The 23,598-nt window shown below is 45.2% G+C and overlaps 1 protein-coding gene across 2 annotated transcripts; it reads left to right on the plus strand.

The window, feature by feature from the left end:
* Nucleotides 1-1,511: 1,511 nt before the first annotated feature.
* On the plus strand, nucleotides 1,512-23,074 carry LOC147619973 (protein mago nashi homolog 2). 2 transcript variants are annotated; one of them, XM_086772080.1, is made up of 3 exons: nucleotides 1,512-1,832; nucleotides 22,307-22,483; nucleotides 22,671-23,074. In XM_086772080.1, the coding sequence occupies exons 1-3, from the start codon at nucleotides 1,617-1,619 to the stop codon at nucleotides 22,677-22,679; spliced, it is 402 nt and encodes a 133-aa protein (XP_086628206.1). In that variant the 5' UTR covers nucleotides 1,512-1,616; the 3' UTR covers nucleotides 22,680-23,074. The 2 variants fall into 2 exon arrangements, with proteins under 2 accessions (XP_086628206.1, XP_086628205.1); XM_086772079.1 differs by having other exon boundaries at nucleotides 1,545-1,832; nucleotides 22,620-23,074.
* The last annotated feature ends 524 nt before the right edge of the window (nucleotides 23,075-23,598 follow it).

The following is a 23,598-nucleotide window of genomic DNA, read 5'->3' on the forward strand; positions in this document are numbered from 1 at the left end:
TGATGATGACTAATAAAAAATGATATCATCAACATATAAATTAATGTTAGCAACATATAAAATGATGACTAAAAAATTCTTACTCCTCTTTACATAGGGGGTACTCTCGGCTAGACTGTTGCAAAAACCATTTCCAATCAAGTATACAAAAACGATTTCCAACCAGGTATGCATTTATCTTCTCATACAATACTGTGGGAGCGTGCATGTAAAGCTTTTCTTAACCTACATAATTTAGAGTCCTATCTCTTTTATGTTAGAATTTATGTGATCTAGCATCCATCCTGCATGTAAAGCTTTTCTTAACCTACATAATTTATAGTCCTATCTCTTTTACGTTAGAATTTATGTGATCTAGCATCCATCCTTAGTGTGTAAACCTTAGTGGAAAATACTTTGTGGTACCTAGGACAATTAGTCTAAGGTTATACAAATTGTCAAAATTAAAGTGACCAAAGTGGGCATGCCGTAGCTCCACGTCACCTATAGCAAGTGTGGCAGAAGTAACTAGCATTTTGTGCCAGTCTTTTATTCATGTCTAACCTATAAATCCATGGCTTAGAGTACTAAATACTATAATGATGTCTTCATCACTTTGGTCATGAACCCTACACCTACACATCAACAAATCTGACCACTAGGCCTGCATTAGCAATGATAGAGACTGATAGCAATTGTTTTTAATTCCTAGCACAAACAAGACTTCTAAGAGAGTTCATTGTCTCACCATTTGTAGTAGTGAGGATAACCTTATCAACTTCTTTGACTGTATGTGAGGAGTTGTTTGCACATCTGATTGTGCCTCCTTGAGGAATAGACTCAAGGAAGGAAAACAAATCATGATGAGAAGTAATGTGCTTGCTAGCATCATTATCAAAATACTAGACATGTTGATCTTTCACTAACATGCATACAATATGGAAAAAAGGTTCATAATTGCAGTGTATAATCCAATCAACTTGTGTATAGTTTGCTGACTCCTTCTTTTGAGCACTTGGTTCTGACGCATTAGCTGGCCATGCTTGACTCTTTCTTTTTCTCCTTCTTCAGCCTTCTATAAAAAGCAAAACTTATGAAAAAGGTGATGACATTTTCTACAAGGAAAAGGAGAAAGCTAGGAGTGCAAATTGAAGCATGCTATGTACCAGAGGAGTGAGCTACTTTCCGCACCCTAGCTGGTGCACTGTTGCAGAGCCTTCCGGAGGAGTGATGATATGAGGTGGTATCTGTTAGCAAGGGACATGAGCATTGTCTCTTGGAGATCCCTCTGCATTAGGAAGATTGGAAATGTCAGCCATCACATTTCCTTTGTAGGGTGAGGCTATGGTAATTCTCCTTTTGGGAGGCATGGCATCCAGCAAAGAACATAAACACTTGGCTGCAAATGATGGAATAGTAAACCACATGCTTGTATTCGCTTTGTGGTAGATAGGGTAAGAAAAAGCAAGGACGATACGCAAGCCATAATGTGTTCATTAGTAATACTATGAAAACCCCGACCTAAGCTTAGGGAAATGCATTTTTCCTAAGCTTTTTTATGTGGCAAATTAAATCGAACACCCCCACAACACGATGCTTATTGAAATAGCACAGTTTATGCTTTCAAAAGAACACTCATGGCGGAGCCTGACCTTGGGGAGTTCTATGTGCGCTACTACGTGGGGCACAGAGGGAAGTTCGGCCATGAGTTTCTAGAGTTCGAGTTCCGGCCTGATGGCAAGCTGCGCTACGCCAACAACTCCAACTACAAGAACGACACCATGATCCGCAAGGAGGTCTTCCTTACGCAGGCCGCCCTGCGTGAGTGCCGCCGCATCATCGCCGACAGTGAGGTAAGTCTCCTTCCTTCTCTCTCTGCAAGAGAAAAAAGTTTGCTTTTAGGGGTTAGCAGAAAAAAAACCCCTACAGGAAAACATGTTTAGAGCTTTTTTTAGGGTTTGCAGACACAACACCCTCCTATAAGATCATTGCGTGGCCAAGAAACATTCACTCCTTCCAAGTTGTAGATCCCTCTTATTTTGGATTCCTTCAAATATGAACTCTAGAGCTTTTTCCCACATAGGGTTTATTTTGCAAGTGTAGCACTTTTCTAAACATGTGATGTGTTCTTTATAATACCTTAGCATGTATACACCCTCAAGTGTTGTTGCGTGGAGTAGTTCTTTGCTGGGTCATGAGTCTAGGAGTGGAATGATTAATTACCTCTAAATTCTCCCCGATAATTGACTTCTATAGCCTCAAATAACCAAGAGATATTTGCAGCAATGTAGCCAACTACCACTTTTCACATCTAGACCTTTGCATTAGATGCCGTGTACAATTCCAGCTCCATCCACTGATCATTGGACTCTCAGATCCAGCCAGAGATGGGAGCACATTTGGAGAGCTCGTTGTAGCGAGGCCATTGAGGGCACCCTCACCTTGCCTACAGAGTCTGTCTGGAGCATCTAGCTTGATATCATTCATACCCAGCGGGGGAAGCTTCAGGGTGGCTTTGACTATATTCGGAAGTGTTGCGAGACCTCCTTGAGGATTTGGTTTCACGGTGCGACTGGTGGCCATCCAAGTCGGGCCCTATCAAAGTTGGGAAGCGGAAGCATGAACAAGATGACAAGGTAGAGAGATGGCAAACAGTGTCAACAATGTATTAAGCAAGAGGTTACAACAGCATGGAATAGCCAGTTAACGAGTGCAATTGTCAGGTGCACACGTTAATCCGATGCCACGTAGACATGACTACTCCTCACAGCCGCCTTAAGGGCAAAGTTAGAGGTCGTATATGGGCAGTTTGGAGCCAATTTGGTGGCCCTGTAGGTGCCCGGAGGTGCCCAGGACATGCACCAATGGTTGGGACATATTATGGACACAATATGAACACATTATATGACATTTATAATGACTTTTTATGGCCTGAAAAGTGATAACCGACCTGATTACGACTTGCTATCACTTTCCTATATAAAGGCAAGTCATGGATCATTCATAATCATTCAAGACAGAGATTGTAGAGCCAAGACCAAGGACATGCAGTCTAATAGTTTTGATCAGCCAAGTACATCTCCAAATCAGCGTTATCCATTAACGCATAGTGGAGAATAATAAGCATAAGTTCATTCATAGCATTCATAGTCTAGATCTACATTGGATCTATGATAATCATTGTAATTACTCATTCATTCAGTAATATATAGTAGGAATAGGATAGGTAAAGAGTCTCTCTTCTCCTTCTCTCTACTCCTCTATGTCATGAGCATGTGATTAGCGTTAATCTTTATTGCTTTGCATTAATCATCATTAAGCACGCTTCCACATAGTAGTCATGTTACATTGGTATCAGAGCCATGTCTAGGTTGTTCCTTGGAAATTTTTTTCATCAATGCTAGGGTTTGTATGTAAATTAGCAAATTAGGGTTTGCATTTTTCCATCAAATCAGCCTTTTTGCATCAGCTTTTTGCTCATTGTCAGCATAGTATAAGTCTAGATTTCAGTCTAGCATGGTTCTAGGTTGTTTAGGATGCATGTAGAAGCCTAGGTTTAGCGTTTTGGGACTGATTATAACAGAAAAACAGAAAGCGTTTCTTCATGGAAACCATAGAGGATATTTTTGCTTTGATGAAAAGGCAAAGTGAAGCTAGTTGGGTAATGTTCGAACGGCAATCCCAAGAAAGGGAAAAGCTTTACCGACAAGCATGTGAAGACGAAGATCACCAAAGGAAACAATGGGAAGAAGAAGCAAGGCAAAGAAGGAAAAAACGTAAAGAAGAATCAAAGCAAAGAAGAAAAGACGACGAAAGACGTGAAGAAGAGTATTGGAAAGAAATAAAGAAGCTTTTCGCCATGATGAGTCAAGTACTCCAGTGGAAGCAAGTGTGGTAAAGACCAAGGAAGAGGACAAGAGTACCACAGTAGAAGACCAAGGACAAAGGGATACCAAAGAGGCACTAGAAACCATATCGGATCCGCAGGTTGAGGTCAACCAAGAGGTACAATTGTTCGAGTATGCAGAGCCACAAACAATTCCAGATTCCATTGGAGGTCTCGAGATCATCATAGCTGTCATGGCCCTGTGAAAATGGAACAGCACAAGTGTGGGCATGGTGGTTACTGAGTCAAAATATTAAATGATTCACATGTGGGGTGCCCGGACAGAGATAATGATGTGTGGACATCCCTAGGTGTGAAGGGGGGAACTAGAACATTAATATTTTAATGTTTTATGTATGGTTGCCCCTAGGCCTTAGTGGCCCCTAGGGAACTTTAATAATTATTAAAGTTGGGGTCCTAGGACAAGTTTGGAGAGGGGGCAACTCCACTTTTGGAGTGCATGCCTCTCTCTCTTTACTCTCTCTCTCTCTAGCTTTTGGGTAATCGTGCAAGTCTAGGCGTGGAGGAGAGGAGAAGCAACGTGGGACTACTGTTTTGCTGTTTTTCTGTGCAAACCAGCCGTACAGTCCACGTGTGCAGCCCGTACAGCCCTGTACGACTGCAAGTACAGTACGGCTGTCTTCTCTGCTGCATGACTTGCTGGTACAGGCGGCGTAGACAGGGGTTTGAGCAGGTACAGGCGACGCTGTACAACTGTACGGACAGTAGGTACAGTTACATGTACGACTGCTGACAGGTGGCTGTACTGCAGGTGCAGATCTGTACCATCAGGTACAGTCAGGTACAGCAGGAGCAGGCGTACCAGTACAGCTGCAAGCGGCGTTTTTTCTGGTGGTACAGAGAGAGCCGTACAGCTGCAGGCGGCGCTCTTCTTGGTACAGGCGGAGTTTTTCTTGGAACAGTCGGCGCAGCATCAGAGAGCTGCAGATACAGCACTAAGGTGGATGCAGAGAGGAAGGTACAGACAGGTACACCCACATGTGTGAAGCAGAGTTGTTGAAACAAGTGTGCAAGTACAGACTGGTATAACTACTTCCTCCGGTGCAGATCCACGAGCTGATTTTGGTAAGCTCTGAATTTGTTCATGTATCTCTCTTTCCATTGGCTTATGTCTGTTGCAGATTTGAGCTATCTGGCCCCTGGTGAGAGGAGGGGTATGGCAGATTGAAAAGGGTGGAGACAGAGATTGAACAGTGAATGTATGTTTGTGCTGAGATGTTGAATCATGTGCATGAGATATGCCAGATGTATGCTCATGGCTGAAAAGATGCAGGGAGGAAGAGAGCTTGAGCTCTTGCAAACACACACACACACACTCACAAAACCCTAATAGAGAACACACAAGGTGAGAGGCTGAAAATCTTCTTCTTCTTCACTCAACACTCAACACACCATATACAAGAATAAGAGTACACACAATATGAAAGGTACTCAACCAAATACATACAGGGGTTCTCTATAGTGTGAACCCGACTAAATGAGCTGGCGCTATAACTATGCCAGTCTCTAGAATGGCTATCACACAGCCTGTCATCCCACTGGCCGCATATCACCCAAGATCTCACCAACCATGCCAGTGGTGTAAGTGTGGGGCCTATCCCCCAGGTGGGTCATCAGTGGCCACCACCTCACTAGACGAGCTCGATATCTCAACACTCCCCCTCGAGCTCAACTCCATCTCATGTACACCAAGCGAAGCCCTGAATTTGCGGAGCTTCTCTGTACCCAATGCTTTGGTGAAGATGTCAGCTACCTGATCCTTTGTGCTGACATAAACAAGGTCAAGATCTCCTGCCAAGACCTTCTCTCTGACGAAGTGGTAGTGGACCTCTATGTGCTTCGTACGAGCATGAAAGACTGGGTTTCTGGCCAACTGTATACTGCTAATGTTGTCACAAAAAATGACAACTTGTCTATCCACTGATAGACCCAAATCTGCAAGTAGCTTTCTCAACCAAGCTACCTCACATGCTGCCATAGTAGCTCCTCTGTACTCGGCCTCTGTACTCGATAGAGCAACTGTAGGCTGCTTCTTGCTGCTCCAAGTCACAGCAGCACTCTCCAAAGAAAACATGAATCCACTGGTAGATCTTCTATCTGAGATACTACCAGTCCAATCAGCATCTGTGTACCCATGTACACATATCTCTGTCCCAGTCTCGTAGAATAGTCCACAATGCAAAGTAGACCTCACATACCTCAGTATGCGTCTCACTGCATCCAAGTGCGGTTTCCGTGGAACCTGCATAAACTGACTCACCAACCCAATAGCATAGCTCAAATCTGGTCTGGTGATGATCATATATATCAAGCTTCCTACTATGCGCCTATACATAGTAGGGTCCTCCAGAATCTCTCCAGAATCTGCACTCAACTTGCCATTCTGATCCAATGGCACAGAAATAGGCTTACAGCCTGTCATACCATACTTGGACAACATGTCCAAGCCATACTGTCTCTGCAGTAATCCAATACCATGTGGTGACCTAATCACCTCAATGCCCAAGAAATATCTGAGCTCCCCCAGATCCTTCATCTCGAACTTCTGTCTAAGCAAGATCTTTACATCAAAGATCTCTGCATCATGGTCCCCCGTAATGATCAAGTCATCTACATAGATGACAACAAGCACAACTCCTCTATCACCATGTCTCACATACAGCGAGAAATCTGCATTGGCTACATGAAAGCCAATAGTGACAAGATATTCAGAAATCTTGTCAGACCATGCTCTTGGTGCTTGTTTTAAGCCATACAAGGCTTTCTTCAACCTGCAAACATGCTTGGGGTGACTCACATCCTCATAACCAGGTGGCTGCAACATATACACCTCTTCTTGCAAATCCCCATGCAAGAATGCATTCTTTACATCCATCTGATGTAAAGACCATGGCTTTGACGCAGCCACTGCTATCACAACTCTCACCGTTGCCATCTTGGCAACTGGGCTGAAAGTTTCCTCATAATCAATGCCATATGTCTACGCAGATCCTTTGGCTACCAATCTAGCCTTGTACCTGTTTATGCTTCCATCACTGTTATGTTTAACTTTGTACACCCACTTGCATCCAATGGCTTTCTTGTCTTCAGGCAATTGCACTAAATCCCAAGTTTCATTTCCATATAGTGCATCCATCTCCTCATCCATGGCTTTCTCCCAATACACATTTCCAACAGCCTCATCAATGCATGTGGGGGCTCAACAACCTGCACAACCTTTGCCATATATGCATAGTGATGTGCCACATAACCATCATATGTAAATCTCTGCACAGGGTTCTTCACTCTCCCTGATCTTCGCAGCTTTTCATTTATGGCTTCCATAGCCTTCTTTACACCAGGTGTTCTCATAGCTGGATCCCAAGCTCCTCATCAAGGCTCATATCTGAGCCACTAGACTCTCCATCAACATGAGAATGCCCTGCAGAAATGTCAGGCATACCAAGGGGCTCAACCACTTTCTCTTTTCCTTTACGTGATGTACTAATCACATTTGCAGGACTGGTATTATGACGCAGCCTGCCACTCCATGGTCTATCAATAGACCCACTAGATGAGGACTCTCCTGGTCCACTCAAAGACTGTGATTGCTGACCTGCATTCTGTGCAACCACACTTCCACTCACATCAGCCCCAACAGCTTCTTTTTCAGCAGCATACCAGCTGCTCATCTCATCAAAGACAACATCCCTGCTTACCCTCAACTCACGTGTAGCAGGGTTATAACACCTGTATCCCTTTTGCTCAAGGGAGTATCCAATAAACACACATTTTTCAGCTTTTGGATCCAGCTTAGTTCTCAGCTCATCTGGCACATGCACATATGCAATGCATCCAAAGACTTTCAGATGAGACAAATTTGGTTTTCTGCCAGTAAACTTTTCCTCTAGAGTTACATCATGTATGGCTGTAGTTGGAGTCCTGTTCATGATGTATACTGCTGTAGAAACAGCCTCAGTCCAATAGCAATGCGGCATATTCTTCTCTTCCATCAATGCTCGCGCAATCTCAGCAATGTGCCTGTTTTTCCGCTCAGCAACTCCATTTTGCTGCGGAGTGTATCTGCATGTAAACTGTCTCCGAATACCATTCTTCTTAAAAAATTCAGAGAACTCATTGGAGAAGTACTCTCCCCCTCCATCTGACCTTAGGCACTTTACATATTTACCTGTTTGCTTTTCAACCAAAACTCTGAAATTCTGAAAGTGAGTGAACACCTCACTCTTCTCCTTCATGAAATATACCCACACTTTCCTTGTGTGGTCATCAATGAAAGTCACATAATACCTGCAGCCTCCCATAGATATGGTCTTCGTAGGACCCCATATATCTGAATGCACAACATCTAGTGCATTTCTGCTCACATATCTATTACGTGGAAACACATGCTTTCTTTGCTTCCCAAATTGGCATGCTTCACATATATTCTGCATACCTTCCACTTTAAATTTTGGCAGCCCTGTCACAATTCCTTTTGTTTGCATAGACTTCAATCTCTGCACATTTACATGTCCAATCCTTTTACGCCAAATGTCTGTGTCTGCAACAATCCCTGAACCATTTGCAAACATTGCAGCACTCATCTCAGGCATGTCTACATTTAATGTAAACATTCTGCCCACTCTGTTGCCTTTTGCAACCAACCTGCACTTGTCTCTGAAGTCTTCAACATAACATCCATCAGGGTTAAACCGAACCTGCAAACCCTGCTCAATCATCTGGCCAACTGAAACCAGATTCTTTGTTATGTTCGGTACATGAAGTACATCTGCAAGGTACTTCACTTTGCCATCCTGCATAGACAATGGCACATCTCCAACATGGGCAATTGGATGAGCAGTGTCATCCCCTGTTTCCACAAAACCTGGTCTTTTCGGGTTTTTCATCTCCTTGAACCACTCCCCATGACTCGTCATGTGGTTCGAAGCACCTGAATCCACATACCATACATTATCTTTTTGTGCTGCATCAACATTTTCAGACATGGCATTCACGACATGTTGCATAACAAACAACCTTTCATTATCCTCATTATTTCTGCTTGAGGATGCATAGTTGTTTTGCTGCACTTTCCCATTTTGCATATCAGCCTGCTTCTTATAACATTCTGTCTGCACATGTCCAGGCTTACCACAATAATAGCATTCACGTGCATCATTATATTGCCTTTTCCAATTTCCACGGTCTCTTTGACTCCCCCTGCCTCTGAATTTGCCTCTTCCACCTGCGTGTTGTTGTTGTTGTTGATTCTGGGACTGTTGTTGTTGCTGCTGCTGCTGGCCATAATTCTGATTACCTGTTCGGCCACCTCCTTGACCGCGTCCACGGCCTCCTCTACCTCGTCCTCTTCCTGAACTCGTGTAGAAGGCCTGTTGCTCTGAACTGTTTTTGCTTTGTGAAGACTGTTGGTCTTCACCCAAGTTCTTCTCTTCAATAATCAGCATAGACACCAAATTTGTAAAGTTGGGAATGTTTTCCCGAGTCTGAATGGACGTCTTGAACGCCTTGTATTGTGTCTCGAGACCACGTAGACAGACCTCCACCTTATCATCATCATCTACTGACACACCAATAGATGCAAGGGATTCCACAATGCCCTTTATCTTCAACGCATAGTCATTCACAGACATGCTCTTTTTCTCCACAGTATGAAGTTCATTCTTCAACTGTATCTTACGTGCCTTGGTATTTGTTTCATAAAGCTTTACCAAGATGTCCCACGCCTCCTTGGGGGACTTGGCATCCTGAATGTGCCCAATCATGGTGTCCTGTATACTAATGGAGAGCCAATACATGACTTTCCTGGCTCCTTGGTTCCAGTCTTTAAACTCTTTCACATCTGCAGCAGTCGGATTTATATCTGGTATCTCCGGTGCCTCTTCATGCTCACCTTCTATGTAGTCCCAATAGCCTTTTCCCATCAGGAAATTCGTCAACCTGAACCTCCAAGCATGGAAGTTATTCTTATCCAGCTTCTCAGCCACAATCTGTGTTATGCCATCATTAGACATCTTGCCAAACACACAATTTTACCAGAAACTGCACTCTGGTTTTTCCTGCACAACTGCTGTATTTTCTGCAGCGGTACTGTAGTACTCTCAAATGTCACAACCAGTGACTTCAATGTGCATACATACACCCAATGGCAACTGTAGACCTCTTTGCAGCACCCACAATATCTGCACAGTCAATCTGTCTTTCTGCAGTTCTTAAAATAGAGTTCTGTAGAGAATCGATGACTTACCCGCAGTACTCGAAATCGCCTGCTTTCTGAAAAACGGAGGTCCAGATGCGTCCGAAACGCGTTTTCGGCCCAGAAATTCAGTCCGATAGGACAGCATAGTTGCCCTATAGCTTTACTCCCGCGAAGAAAGCTCCTCAATCAGAGATCGTTGCCGGTGCCTCTCGTAGAGCTCCCGACAAGGGTGTAGTCACAAACACAAATAGGGAAGAGTAGTTGAAGCTCTTACCCTCGTACCGCTTCCAGTGGTTCTCTTGCTTGCAGCTCAGCCCTTAGCACGAACCAGGCTCTGATACCATGAAAAGATGCAGGGAGGAAGAGAGCTTGAGCTCTTGCAAACACACACACACACTCACAAAACCCTAATAGAGAACACACAAGGTGAGAGGCTGAAAATCTTCTTCTTCTTCACTCAACACTCAACACACCATATACAAGAATAAGAGTACACACAATATGAAAGGTACTCAACCAAATACATACACGGGTTCTCTATAGTGTGAACCCGACTAAATGAGCTGGCGCTATAACTATGCCAGTCTCTAGAATGGCTATCACACAGCCTGTCATCCCACTGGCCGCATATCACCCAAGATCTCACCAACCATGCCAGTGGTGTAAGTGTGGGGCCTATCCCCCAGGCGGGTCATCAGTGGCCACCGCCTCACTAGACGAGCTCGATATCTCAACAATGGCTGCCCTGCTAAATGGTCTTGGCTGATCAGAGGGAGGCACAGAGTGTTGCTTTGAGACACAGATTTGTGTGTGAATCCTCTGTGCTAAGAGGTATTGTGGGCTGTCAGATTGGACATACAGGTGTATTCTCTTGGCTGATTTTGTTGTACTCAGCCTTACATATTTTTGAAATTGAATAAAGAAATACCGCAAGGGGCGCCAAGCTTTGGGGCCAACAGGTGTCGTTCTATTTTTCAGATTTGGGGCACTCTAGCTCCAATCTATTTTGTTTTCATATCTAGACTACAAGTGGACGGGTGACTGCTAGTCTACCGCACTTTGGTTTCTACCAGAGGCCGGTTTCAAGGTTCCGTTGCCGGGATCAATCATCAACTTTCTTAAGGGGGTGAGCTCGTGGTTGACTCGAGGAAAGTCATCGCTGAAAGAAATTCAGCAACATGTCTGATACAGAAGATGAGTACTTTTATCATGAAGAGGAAGAGCAAGAGACCTCTCCTGAGAGAAATCCATCTGAGGATATTTTTGCAGCAGAACAGGCTGCAGATGATGAGCATTATGAGGATGTAACACAGCCAGAAGATGTACTTGGTAAAGAGGATGATGATGCTCGGTTTAAAGACCGTTTGGCTAGTGTTATGGATGTGTTTATGCAACTCACACAAAGTGAGAAGTTTACTGAATTTATGAGATCCCGTATAGAGCCCGAAAAGAAGAAGAAGAAGGTGCGTTCTAAGAACCTTCCTCAAGGTCATAGTGGTGCCATCCCATAGGATCCATCTTTTGGACAGTTTCTGAACATGCAGCATGCTTATGGTGCTAACTCTCAGAGTTCCTTCTTTGGACAGCCATCTATTCCTCAGCAGACTATGCATCCAGGTTATTTTGGTGGTGGCTCGGTGTTCCAATCTATGACTGGGGGTTATCCTCAGGGAGGCATGGGTATGCCAGGGCCTTTTGGAGCAAATTTTCAGCCTGGAATGCAGGGGAATATGTATGGTGGTATGCAGTCCGGTATGCAAGGAAATATGTTTGGGGGCATGCAACCTGGAATGCAAGCAAATATGTATGGTGGCATGCAGCCAGGTATGCATAATGGTATGTTTGGAAACATGGCTGGAATGTATGGCATGCCAGGTGTGGGAATGGGAAATGTTGACCTTATGATGGGCATGAATGTTGGGGGCAGCAATCTTGCAAAGCCACTTCCATATGATAATCTAACGCCTATGGGAAAGGCGAAGGATTATAAGGAAGAGGGAGTTGCTGTGAAGTTTGATACATTCAGTGGAGCCAAAGATAAATTAAAAGCACTTACCTTTTTACATCAGTTTGATGCTGCTTTTTCTGGTGGGAATTACACGGAGTCCTCTAAGGTGAGGAAAGCTGCCACTTTTCTCAAAGGCAATGCATTGCAGTGGTGGTCTACTCTTCTTTTGCAGGGCATAGCTGTCAGAATATGCAGCGGAAATGATATCCAAACTTGGGTAGACAAGAGCAAGTAGACTGCAGAAAATAATCAGCACAAGAAACACAGAGAGATGTGTGTAAACTCTTCTCTATACACAAGATCCCGGAAATACTGAATGAGAAAGTGGTGGGGGCTGAGGGGCAATATATACATCTCCACATGAGCAGTCGGCCAGCCTCAGATGGTGCCCACGACTGAGATAAATGACCACGACTGCTGAAAATAGCAGTCGGCCAGCAACAGATGCCCACGCCTGAGCAAAACAGGTCGGCCAGCACTCCTACAGCCCACGATTGATACAGATGCAGTCGGCCAGCTTCAGAGTGCTCCTGGCATCACCTGGCAGCCCTCCAGCCGGGAAAAATAGGGAAAAAATACGGGGAGTGTGGAAAAATGATATACGGGCGGGCACACCCACAACAGAGGCCCTGGTGTATACAAATAGACAGGAGATGACTTCTAACACCCCCTCTCAGCTCCTGGCTGTGTAACCAACCCCAGGGAGCTGGAGTGCCGCCGGAGCGTAGCCTGAGGTAGAGACTTCGTGAAGAGGTCCGCCGCATTGTCCTCCGTCGAACAATAAAGTAGCAAGATGTCACCCGCCAAGATCTTCTCACGAACAAAGTGATACTATATGCTTGGTCCGGGCATGGAAAACCGGGTTCCGAGCAATAGCTATACAACTCTGGTTATCACACTGGATGACTGTGGGCTCCCTCTGTGGAAACCCCATCTCGCCAAGCAGCCTCCGCAGCCATACAACCTCACAAGCAGCACCACAAGCAGCCCGATACTCTGCCTCTGTCGAAGAAAGGGCAATAGTTGGCTGCTTCTTGCTGCTCCAAGAAACTGCTCCTGAGCCGAGGGTAAAAGTGTATCCTGAAGTAGATCTCCTCGTGTCTGGATCTCCTCCCCAATCTGAGTCACTCCAACCTTGGAGCTTGACTCCATTCCCTCCTGTGTAAAAGAGTCCCAGATCCTTCGTACTCTGCAGATACCGCAAGATCCGCAATCCTGCGTCCCAATGAGTCTTCAATGGCGTCTGCATAAAGGAGCTCAACAGCCCCACGGAGAAGCTCAAGTCCAATCTGGTGTTCAGCAACCAGATCAATGAACCAACCAACTTCCGGTACTGCGAGGCATCAACTGGCTCACAAGGATCTGTAATGGTTAACTTTGTGTTCGGGTCCATCGGCGAAGTAATAGGCTTGCAGTTCTCCATCCCAAAGGCCTCAAGCAACTCATGAACATACCGCTGCTGAGAGACGAAAAACCCCCTCTGGGTCTGCCAGATCTCCAATCCCAAGAAGAAGTGGAGTAAGCCTAAGTCGGTCATCTCAAACTCCTTTGACAAGGCAGCCTTCGTCACTCCAATGTGCTCCACATGACCGCCGGTGAGAATGAGATCATCCACATAAAGGATGATGAGTGTGACCATGCCGCGCTCCCGAAAGAGATACAGGTTCGGATCTGCAACCGATCTCTGAAATCCAGTCCGAATAAAGAAGGAATCAATCTTTTGATTCCAAGCCCTGGGAGCCTGCTTAAGACCATACAAGGCCTTATGTAACCTGTAAACCATCCCTTCCGATCCTGGAACAATAAAGCCTGGAGGCTGCTCAACGTACACCTCCTCCTGCAGGTCACCATTAAGGAACGCTGATTTTACATCCATCTGGTACACGGGCCACCTCTGAGAAGAAGCAAGGGCAAGAACGGTCCGAATCGTGGTCATCCGCGCTGTCGGTGCAAAGGTATCCTCGTAGTCGATGCCTGGCCGCTGAGCATAACCCTTAGCCACGAGCTTGGCTTTGTGTTTGTCCACCGACCCATCAGCCGCGTACTTGGTCTTAAAGACCCATTTGACACCAATGATTGACCGCTTCGACGGCCTCGGTACCAACTCCCAAGTGTTGTTCTTCTTGATGGCATCAAGTTCCACCTGCATGGCTTCCCTCCAAGTATCCTGTGAAAGGGCTTCCTTTACGGAAGTGGGCTCTTTATCCCGCATGATACGAGACATCAGAGCATAGTTCACCTGAAGAAGCTCCGTCGTGTTGCTTTTATCTCGGACTCGATGCGATCTTCGAGGGCCGTCCTCTGTGGTCCACTCGGAGGGTAGCTCCGTGACACCTGACTCCCGAAGGGTGTCTAACAACCACCTAGGTACTCGAACAGATCGTGGAGCCTCCTGTGGTCGCGGGGGCTCAACTCCAGCTGCGGGCTCAACCTCCTGTGATGACTGAGGTGGATCAACTGGAGTGGTAGACTGGGAATCATCATCAGACTCCTCTGGATCTCCAAGAAGTGGCGGCTCCTCGACAGTGGATGCTGGAACATGCTCGTCAAAGACCACATCTCGGCTGACAACAATCTCGTTCCTCTCTGGATCATACAACCTGTATCCCTTGGAAAGAGAGTTATACCCCACAAATACCAACTTGCGGGACTTGGAGTCAAGCTTCCCCCTCTGCTTCTTCGGAATATGTACATACGCGTCACTCCCAAAGACACGGAAGTTCGAGACATCGGGTTTCCTGCCAAAATATGCCTCAAATGGAGTCATATGGGGTACAGAAGTCGTCGGAGAGCGGTTAATGGTATGGACAGCTGTTGCCACAGCCTCACCCCAAAGTGGACGAGGAAGATCACGATGCTCCAGCATGGTCCTCGCCATCTCCACCACAGTCCTGTTCTTACATTCAACAACTCCATTCTCCGAAGGCGATCCAGTATTAGCCAATTCCCTCTTGATGCCATGATCTGCACAAAACCGGAAAAATACAGTCGAGGAGAATTCACCTCCTTTGTCAGCCCTGAGAGTCTTGACCTGAAATCCAGACTCTTTCTCCACCATCACGTGCCAATCCTTGAACCGAGCAAAAGCCTGGTCCTTCTGTGAAAGAAAGTAGACCCACGTGAATCTGGTACAATCATCAACAAGCAGCATGAAGTAGAGAGATCCTCCCAAGGATGGTATCTGCTGTGGTCCACACAAGTCAGTGTGAATCAACTCCAATGGTTTCGAAGCCCGCCTGGAAGCCTGCTTCGGAAAGGATTCCCTGTGCTGCTTACCACGTATGCAAGAACTGCAGCGTCCTTGCCTACTACCAACATCTGGCAAGCCAACCACCATCTGGTCCCGGAAGGCGCGCCTCAAAGCATCCACATTTAAGTGGCCAAAACAAAAGTGCCACAAATCTCCGACCTGAGAGCCTGTTAGTGAGGAGAGTGCAGAGAGCTTGTAGATGCCATTCTCCACACCGCCTTCCCAAACAACTTTGCCTGTCTCACGGTCCCTTAGAGCAACTGAATGCTCCTCAAATTCCACCCGAAAGCCAATCTTGCATACCTCATGCACTGACAAAAGATGAAAGCCCAGAGCAGGGACATAAAGAACACGGGAAGCATGCTTGCCCCCCTTGCCGTCGGGAATAATCTCCATCCGGCCCTCACTATGTATCGGAATAGTGGAGTTATCGCCAATAAAAATACGACCTGACTGCCGTTTCAGATCCAGGAAGAAGTCACGGGATGGAGTCATGTGCTTGGAAGCACCACTGTCGAGAATCCATTCCCGGGTATCCTTTGCGGTGAAGCCAACTGCCTCCTCGCTCGAAGATGATGAAGCATCGGAGTCCACCATCTCCAAGTGCACAAATGCCGGAGTCTTCGCAGCTGAGGCTGAGGAATCAGCACTCTTCCCTGTCCGCTTGGGGCACTTCCTCCAGTAGTGGCCTTTCTCGCCACAATCATTACATGATCTTTCGGCCTTCAGCTTCTCTCGTTCTGGATCAGGCTTCTTCTCGGAAGACTTATCTGGTGAAGCCTTCCCTTTGCCCTTGTTGGTATTACGGCCTTTCGACCGTTGGCCAGTTAAGGCCTCCGAACCTCCGCCGTGAGGAGGGTTCGTGAAACGTTCCTCCTGGTCCAAGACCATTGGCACAAGCTCCTCCCAAGTAATGGTGCTGAGCCTGCCACTCGTGATCAACGAGGAATAGAAAGTGGAATACTGACCAGGCAAGTGGGAAAGTAACTTGATGGCCATATCTTCGGACGATATCTCTTTCCCAGCTTGAAGGACTTCCTGCTGAAGGGCCTGCAGCTTGTTAATGTGTTCCCGCATCGTCGAAGACTTTGCAGGGTTCATAACCCACATCTGCACTTCCAAGGATATCCGCTTCATGGGTGACACCCTGTTGTACAAAGAAGCCAAGTGCTCCCATATGCCTCTCGCCAGCGTCATGTGCTTCACATGGTTGATCACCTGTGGTGTGCAATTGAGGAATATAAACGACCGGACCCTGGCGTTGACACGGTCCCACATTTGTGCCTGTGCCTCTCGGTCCTTCCTCGTCGATAATAACTCCCCTTCCTCAGCTTCCGGCCTTGGCACCCCTTTGATAATAAAATCAGCAAGGTCATATGACTCCAGAACTGACTCCATCATGACCTTCCAGATGCCATAATTGGACCCGTCCAACTAACGATCCACTGGGAACGTGGGGAGAGTCGGAATCTTCACGTGCTTCTCAGCCATCTCGAGTAAATCTGCCATCTCGGAGAGTAACCTGAAAGGGTGGGTGGGTGGGAAAAATCTGAAAATCTGAAAATATGCAAGTGGCTGTCCAGCCCCTTTGCCCGCCTTCCTCTTGCACCTTCACTTCCCGTTCAGCCCGAAACAGTCCACCGATCAGCAACCTGTTGCTCCCCCTCTTGCTTAGAAAAACGCCCAAGATCTCCTAGAGCCTAGGGCTCTGATACCATGTCAGAATATGCAGCGGAAATGATATCCAAACTTGGGTAGACAAGAGCAAGTAGACTGCAGAAAATAATCAGCACAAGAAACACAGAGAGATGTGTGTAAACTCTTCTCTATACACAAGATCCCGGAAATACTGAATGAGAAAGTGGTGGGGGCTGAGGGGCAATATATACATCTCCACATGAGCAGTCGGCCAGCCTCAGATGGTGCCCACGACTGAGATAAATGTCCACGACTGCTGAAAATAGCAGTCGGCCAGCAACAGATGCCCACGCCTGAGCAAAACAGGTCGGCCAGCACTCCTACAGCCCACGACTGATAGAGGACTGATACAGATGCAGTCGGCCAGCTTCAGAGTGCTCCTGGCATCACCTGGCAGCCCTCCAGCCACTAGAAAAAAATGGGAAAAATAGGGAAAAAATACGGGGAGTGTGGAAAAATGATATACGGGCGGGCACACCCACAACAAAAGGCCCTGGTGTATACAAATAGACAGGAGATGACTTCTAACAATAGCACCCACTACTTGGGTACAATTTAAACAGGTGCTCTCTTCCGTATGGCTCACATCTACATTTGAGGTGGATGTTATGACTGCATGGCACAAGTTGGATGCTTCAAAATGTGAAAAGTTGGAAGATTATAATAAGAAGTTTTGGGAAGCTTTACACCCAGTGACTTCTTATCGTGCAGTGCCTTTGTCTGAGCAGGTAGAGAAGTATTGTTGTGGGCTGCCCAAAGAGGTGCGAGATTATTGTATCAAGACTCGAGTAACGAACATGTCACAGATGATAGAGAATGCTATGACAGCTAATGCGTTACTCACTGGAGGATCATCTGGGTTTAAAGGCAGTAAGAACTTGAGCAAGAAAGCTAAAAAATCTGGGCATGCTTCACGTGATGCTAAAGGGTCTTCAGAGACGCGGTATAAGAAGTTGCCAATGCCCAAGAGAACTTATGAGGAAAGACAGGCTTTGAGAGATGCTCGAAAATGTTTTTACTGTACTGAAGAGGGACATATGTCATTTAATTGTCCCAAGAGAAAGTCCCAAAAGGACTCTGACAATAAAGGAGAGCCCAAATCAAAGAAACCAAAACCTTCTACAGGGTTAGTTCCTGATCTTGTGGGGGAACAGCCAGGTGGTGAGGAGACAGAGTTGTGCAGGGCATGGGGCAAAGTGAGAGATCAGAATGCCTTGATATTCTTTGACACATGTGCTAGAGCCAACTTCATTTCACCAGATTTGGCTGGCCGATTGGAGATTCGTACAGAGGAGATGGGGCCGTTATATGAGGCTAACATGGCTTGTCCAGGGTATGCAGAACCCGTCACTTCTATCATTGGGAAGCTTCGGCTTCATTTGCAGGGTTGTGTGGACAGCGAAGAATTTTTCATCATGCCACTTGATGGCTGTGACGTTTTGTTGGGTATGCCATGGTGCCACAGAGTACATGCGGTGGTGGATACATATAATAGGAAAATCACTCTGACTCATAGAGGGAAAGAACATGTATTGGATGTGAAACTTAAAGGGGAATCTGTTCCTATTGTATCTGCTTCGGCAATTTCATCAGTAATGAAAAAGCATCTTTCCGCGTACTTGATTTATGTAAAGGATGCACAAGATGATGAGTCTAAGTCTAATTTGTCTATGTTAGATAAGGACAGGACTGATTTCTTATGTGGGTTCCAAGATTGTTTTTCCGAGTCATTGCCAGGAGAACTTCCTCCTGAGAGGCCAGAAGATCATGCCATTGATCTAATTCCTGGTAGTACTCCACCGAATAGACCGCCGTACCGTGTTAGTGCAGCCCAACAGGAAGAGATTATGAGTCAGGTGCAGGAGCTTTTGAATAAAGGGTTGATACAGCCTAGCTCATCATCCTTTTGCTCACCTGTACTCCTAGTGCAAAAGAAGGATGGTTCTTGGCGCATGTGTATTGACTACAGGGCGCTGAACAAGAATACCATCAAGAATCGATTCCCCATACCGAGGATCGATGACATTTTGGACCGCTTACAGGGCTCCACAGTCTTTAGTCGTATTGACTTGAAAAGCGGGTATCATCAGATACGTATTCGACCTGAGGATGTGCATAAGACAGCATTTCGAACCACGTTTGGGTTGTATGAATTCTTGGTTATGCCCTTTGGTTTGACAAATGTACCTGCCACATTTAACAGAATGGTGGACAGGATTTCCAGGCCTCATAGAGCATTTGTGGGCACTTTCTTTGATGATATGATTGTGCATTCACAAACGGAGGAAGAGCATAGAAGGCATTTGGCCATTGTGTTTGCAGAACTCAGAAACCATAGGCTGGTTGTTAATGGCAAAAAGAGTGAGTTCTTTTTGCAAGAGATACATTTCTTGGGGCATATTGTGTCTAAGCAGGGAGTCCGTATGGATGAAGCTTATCGGAGAGTTAAGTTGGCACTCCAGAAAACTCAGCAGAAGCAAAAGAAAGCCGCAGACCGTCACAGACGTGCTTTAGAGTTTGCATTGGGTGATTGGGTTCTTTTGCGCTTTGGGGCACTCTAGGTCCAATCTATTTTGTTTTCATATCTAGACTACAAGTGGATGGGTGATTGCTAGTCTACTGCACTTTGGTTTCTACCAGAGGCCGGTTTCAATAGCCATCAAGGAGGTGACAGTTTGTGAGGTTTCCACAATTATCTCCGAATCCATTGACGAGGAGGAGAAGATAAGTACTTCAGTTTCTGAGGTGTTCATGGAGTCTACCATGCCAATAGAGCTTCCAAAGGCAAAGGGGCAACTTCAATTGCCCATAGTTCCCGAGGAGATAGTGGTGGAGACAACCTAGTGGAGATCCAGTCCGCAGTCGGATCGACAGCATGGAGCAAAGGCGCATCATGTGCACCCTAGCTCCAAGTTTAGCAGGAGGGAATGTCACGTGCACATGTTAATCCGGTGCCATGTAGACATGACTATTCCTTACAGCCGCCTTAAGGGCAAAGTTAGAGGTTGTATATGGGCAATTTAGAGCCAATTTGGTGGCCCTATAGGTGTCCGGAGGTGCCTAGGACATGCACCAATGGTTGGGACATATTATGGGTACAATATGAATACATTTTATGACATTTTTGACGACTTTTTATGGCTTGAAAAGTGAAAACCGACCTAATTACGACTTGCTATCACTTTCCTATAAAGGCAAGTCATGGATCATTTATAATCATTCAAAGACAGAGATTGCAGAGCCAAGACCAAGGACATGCAGTCTAATAGGTTGGATCAGCCAAGTACATCTCGAAATCAGCGTTATCCATTAACGCACAGTGGAGAATAGTAAGCATAAGTTCATTCATAGCATTCATAGTCTAGATCTACATTGGATCTATGGTATTCATTGTAATTACTCATTCATCAGTAATAAATGGGCCGTTGTGACATGGTGCTTGAGGTGGTAAAACTGAGCTGCCTATTTGCTACTTCCCTTAGTTCTAGGCTTCATTATGGTTGAGTTTGCCTTGCATCTCCGGAGGTTTGACAGAAACTCAGTACGAAGGGCTTTGTGTGAATATATGCTCTTATGTGTGTGTGTGTGTGTGTGTGTGTGTGGAGTGCGTGTGTGAGAGCATATCTTAATACAGAGTTCTACACCCACTATTGGGCATTGATGACGTTAGTGGGGATGTCGTAGTATCTAGTCCATACTATGCATAATGGAGTTGATAGATTTTAGTCTTGTGGGTTGACTACCATGAGTATATAACATGCACGTTCCTAAAAGGTGAATTTGGGCATGTTCCTAGATTTATCTAGGTATATTTGGGCATGTTCCTAGATTTATCTAGGTATATATATATATATATGACTATCTAGATGAGCACGACTATCTAAAATAGACTACCCAACTATCAAGTAAATCCTAGTTCCCACCATAGTTGCTGTTGTACGGCGTACGACACAATCATACGGTACAGTACGTACAACATGGTGCCGTACGATTTAGTACGGTCCCCTCCCTCTCCCTATTCCTCCTCCCCGTTTTTGACTGTTGCTGTTTTGATTGTTTTTTTAAAGAAAAAATGGCCGTTTATGGCTGTTTTTGATTGTTATGGGGCTTGCTGCCATGGGGGGTGCCTTGGACTCTTTGGCCTCCCTTTAAAAAGCTCTCCTCCAACCTTCTCTCCATCACAAGTTTCAAGCTCTCAAGCTCAAGCTCTCATAGCTCTAGCCTCTCAAGCTCAAGCTCTCAAGCTTTCTTCTCTTCGGCCTCGGCACTTGCAGGGTGCCCAACTCCAAGTCTCCAAGCATTCTCTCTCTCTCTCTCTCTCTCTCTCTCTCTCTCTCATCCCCCTCTCTCTCCTTCTTTCTCCCTTGGGCTTTAGCCTCTCATATGTGTTTTTTTTAAAAAACCGTACTTTACGATATCGTATTCCAAAATTTCATATGGTCGACAAATTCCCGTACGGTACCGTACCTTATCGTACGACCGTACACCACCAACTATGGTTCCCACCATATATGAGATGCACTAGGATAAGGGGGCCATGGGCTTCGTCAGCCCTTTATACTAAGGGTACTTTGACCCTGGATATACATGTGGCAGCTGGAGAAGGAACAACCGCCAACAATTACCACATGTATGATCCTACAAATTGGTTGTACACATCTTATCACCCCATTCTAGTATATCCATACTTTGAGCGCTCTATTGCTCCCTACTCTGTGTTCTTGTTGTTTTTGTTGCAAATTTTGAGCCCACTCTAGCCACTCTTGGTTTGTTCTTGCTGCAACCTTCTGCTACTCTTACAACTTTTTGATAGTTTTCACCTATCACAGTGCTTTCTTATGCTCCCATTGTGCGTACACTATTGTTCCTAAGTACATGAAGCTGAAGTTGAAAATGGACAATGTAACTGATTCTGAAGTAAAGCAAGCTCAAGATGAGGTATAGCATGAAGTACATTAAGATGAGATAGAGCTTCAATCTCAAATTGAAGCTAACAAGCCAGTTCTTCTTTCAAGTATGGTAAGTGTAACCATCCCACGTTCAGGGCAGTTTTTCCTTAAAGGTGGGTTTCCAATTGTGTCACTTAACATTCTGTAACGCTCTCCGTGTCATTGAGTGTCAAAGTTGTCCTTGGTACCGTGAATCTTTTAAAGGGAAACCTTTTTGGTACTGTCTAGTATATGTGTGCTGTCTGCTACCTGTAGCATACAAGTCTTGGGGGGTCCATTATGTGATATTTTAACTGGCACCAGTGTGTGGGTGTTTCAGATTATGAAAGAAGATGACAACAACTGGCCTGAACCAGACAGAGTTGGTTGCCAAGAGCTCGAAATTGTGATGGGAAATGAGCACATTTCTTTTACAACATCGAAAATCGGCTCCCTTCTTGATGTTCAAAGCAGCAAGGATCCTGAGGGCCTCCGCATCTTCTACTATCTGGTGCAGGTAAATGATAGTGTGAACTACGGAAGTTAAGAGGGTCTGTTTCCATAATTGGTTGATTTGAGCTCAGTTGTTGTTTCTATGAGGGTGTCCGCATGCATCTGTCACCATGTTTGAGTGTTGTTGATTATGTACACAGGATCTGAAATGCTTTGTCTTCTCCCTTATTGGCTTGCATTTCAAAATAAAGCCAATTTAAGAGCTCTTTGAAGAGCTACTACAACGGAAGGGGTATGCTATCATGGTGTCACCTGTGAGCATTACTGTTATGACAATATATGAGGAAATCTGGTTTACTCATTCTCTTTATAGAAACTTTCTTGTCATGTCAATGATACTGGGCACTATTTTACTTGGAAGGCTGTGTTATCCTATTTAGAACTTTTGGTCTTAAGAATGGTCTTAAGAATGGTGTCGACTTCGTTTTCTCAATGCAAGGTGTGACTTTATCAGTTCTTCACAAGGGATATGATGAATTGTTGGATATTTTAAGAACTTTTGGTCTTAAGAATGGTGTCGACTTCGTTTTCTCAATGCAAGGTGTGACTTTATCAGTTCTTCACAAGGGATATGATGAATTGTTGGATATTTTAAGGGTGGTGTCTCGATGAGGGGCCCGAAGATTTGAAAAGAACTTCGCAAGGGACCTACATGCCAGCACTAGGGAAATTTCAGCGCTTAAATGTTATATTTTGCATCACAATGTCCTTTGGTCGATGCGATGCATTAGTAACTTAGCTGTACACTAGGGATTTAGTCATATAATGTCGTTTATTTTCATTGGTAGCAAAGAATATTATGCAGCACCTTTGGTTCAAATCTTGATTACGCGAGTACTATGTAAGTGCAGCACCACATCTCTCTCTCTCTCTCTCTCTCTCTCTCTCTCTATATATATATATATATATATATATATATATATATTATGTGTGTGTTTTTATATATGGATGTCATAGCCACTTGTAATACCTTGTAAGTGTTTTATGTTGAGCTGTGAGGGTAACAGCTTTCCAATCAAGGTATTACAAGTGGCCATGACATCCATATATAAAAACACACATTATATATATATATATATATATTATAACACATACATTAGTTATATATACACACACACA

This window comes from Cibotium barometz, chromosome 32, assembly GCF_041138505.1.
Source record: "Cibotium barometz isolate CiBa-2024 chromosome 32, ASM4113850v1, whole genome shotgun sequence".
Lineage (NCBI taxonomy): Eukaryota > Viridiplantae > Streptophyta > Polypodiopsida > Cyatheales > Cibotiaceae > Cibotium > Cibotium barometz.

Bases quoted from the DNA above. Each gene is read 5' to 3' on its own strand.
- LOC147619973 (XM_086772079.1), top strand. From the start codon at position 1,617: ATGGCGGAGCCTGACCTTGGGGAGTTCTATGTGCGCTACTACGTGGGG. The intron at 1,833-22,306 runs GTAAGTCTCCTT...TGGGTGTTTCAG, and splicing joins GCATCATCGCCGACAGTGAG to ATTATGAAAGAAGATGACAA. The intron at 22,484-22,619 runs GTAAATGATAGT...TTATGTACACAG, and splicing joins TCTTCTACTATCTGGTGCAG to GATCTGAAATGCTTTGTCTT.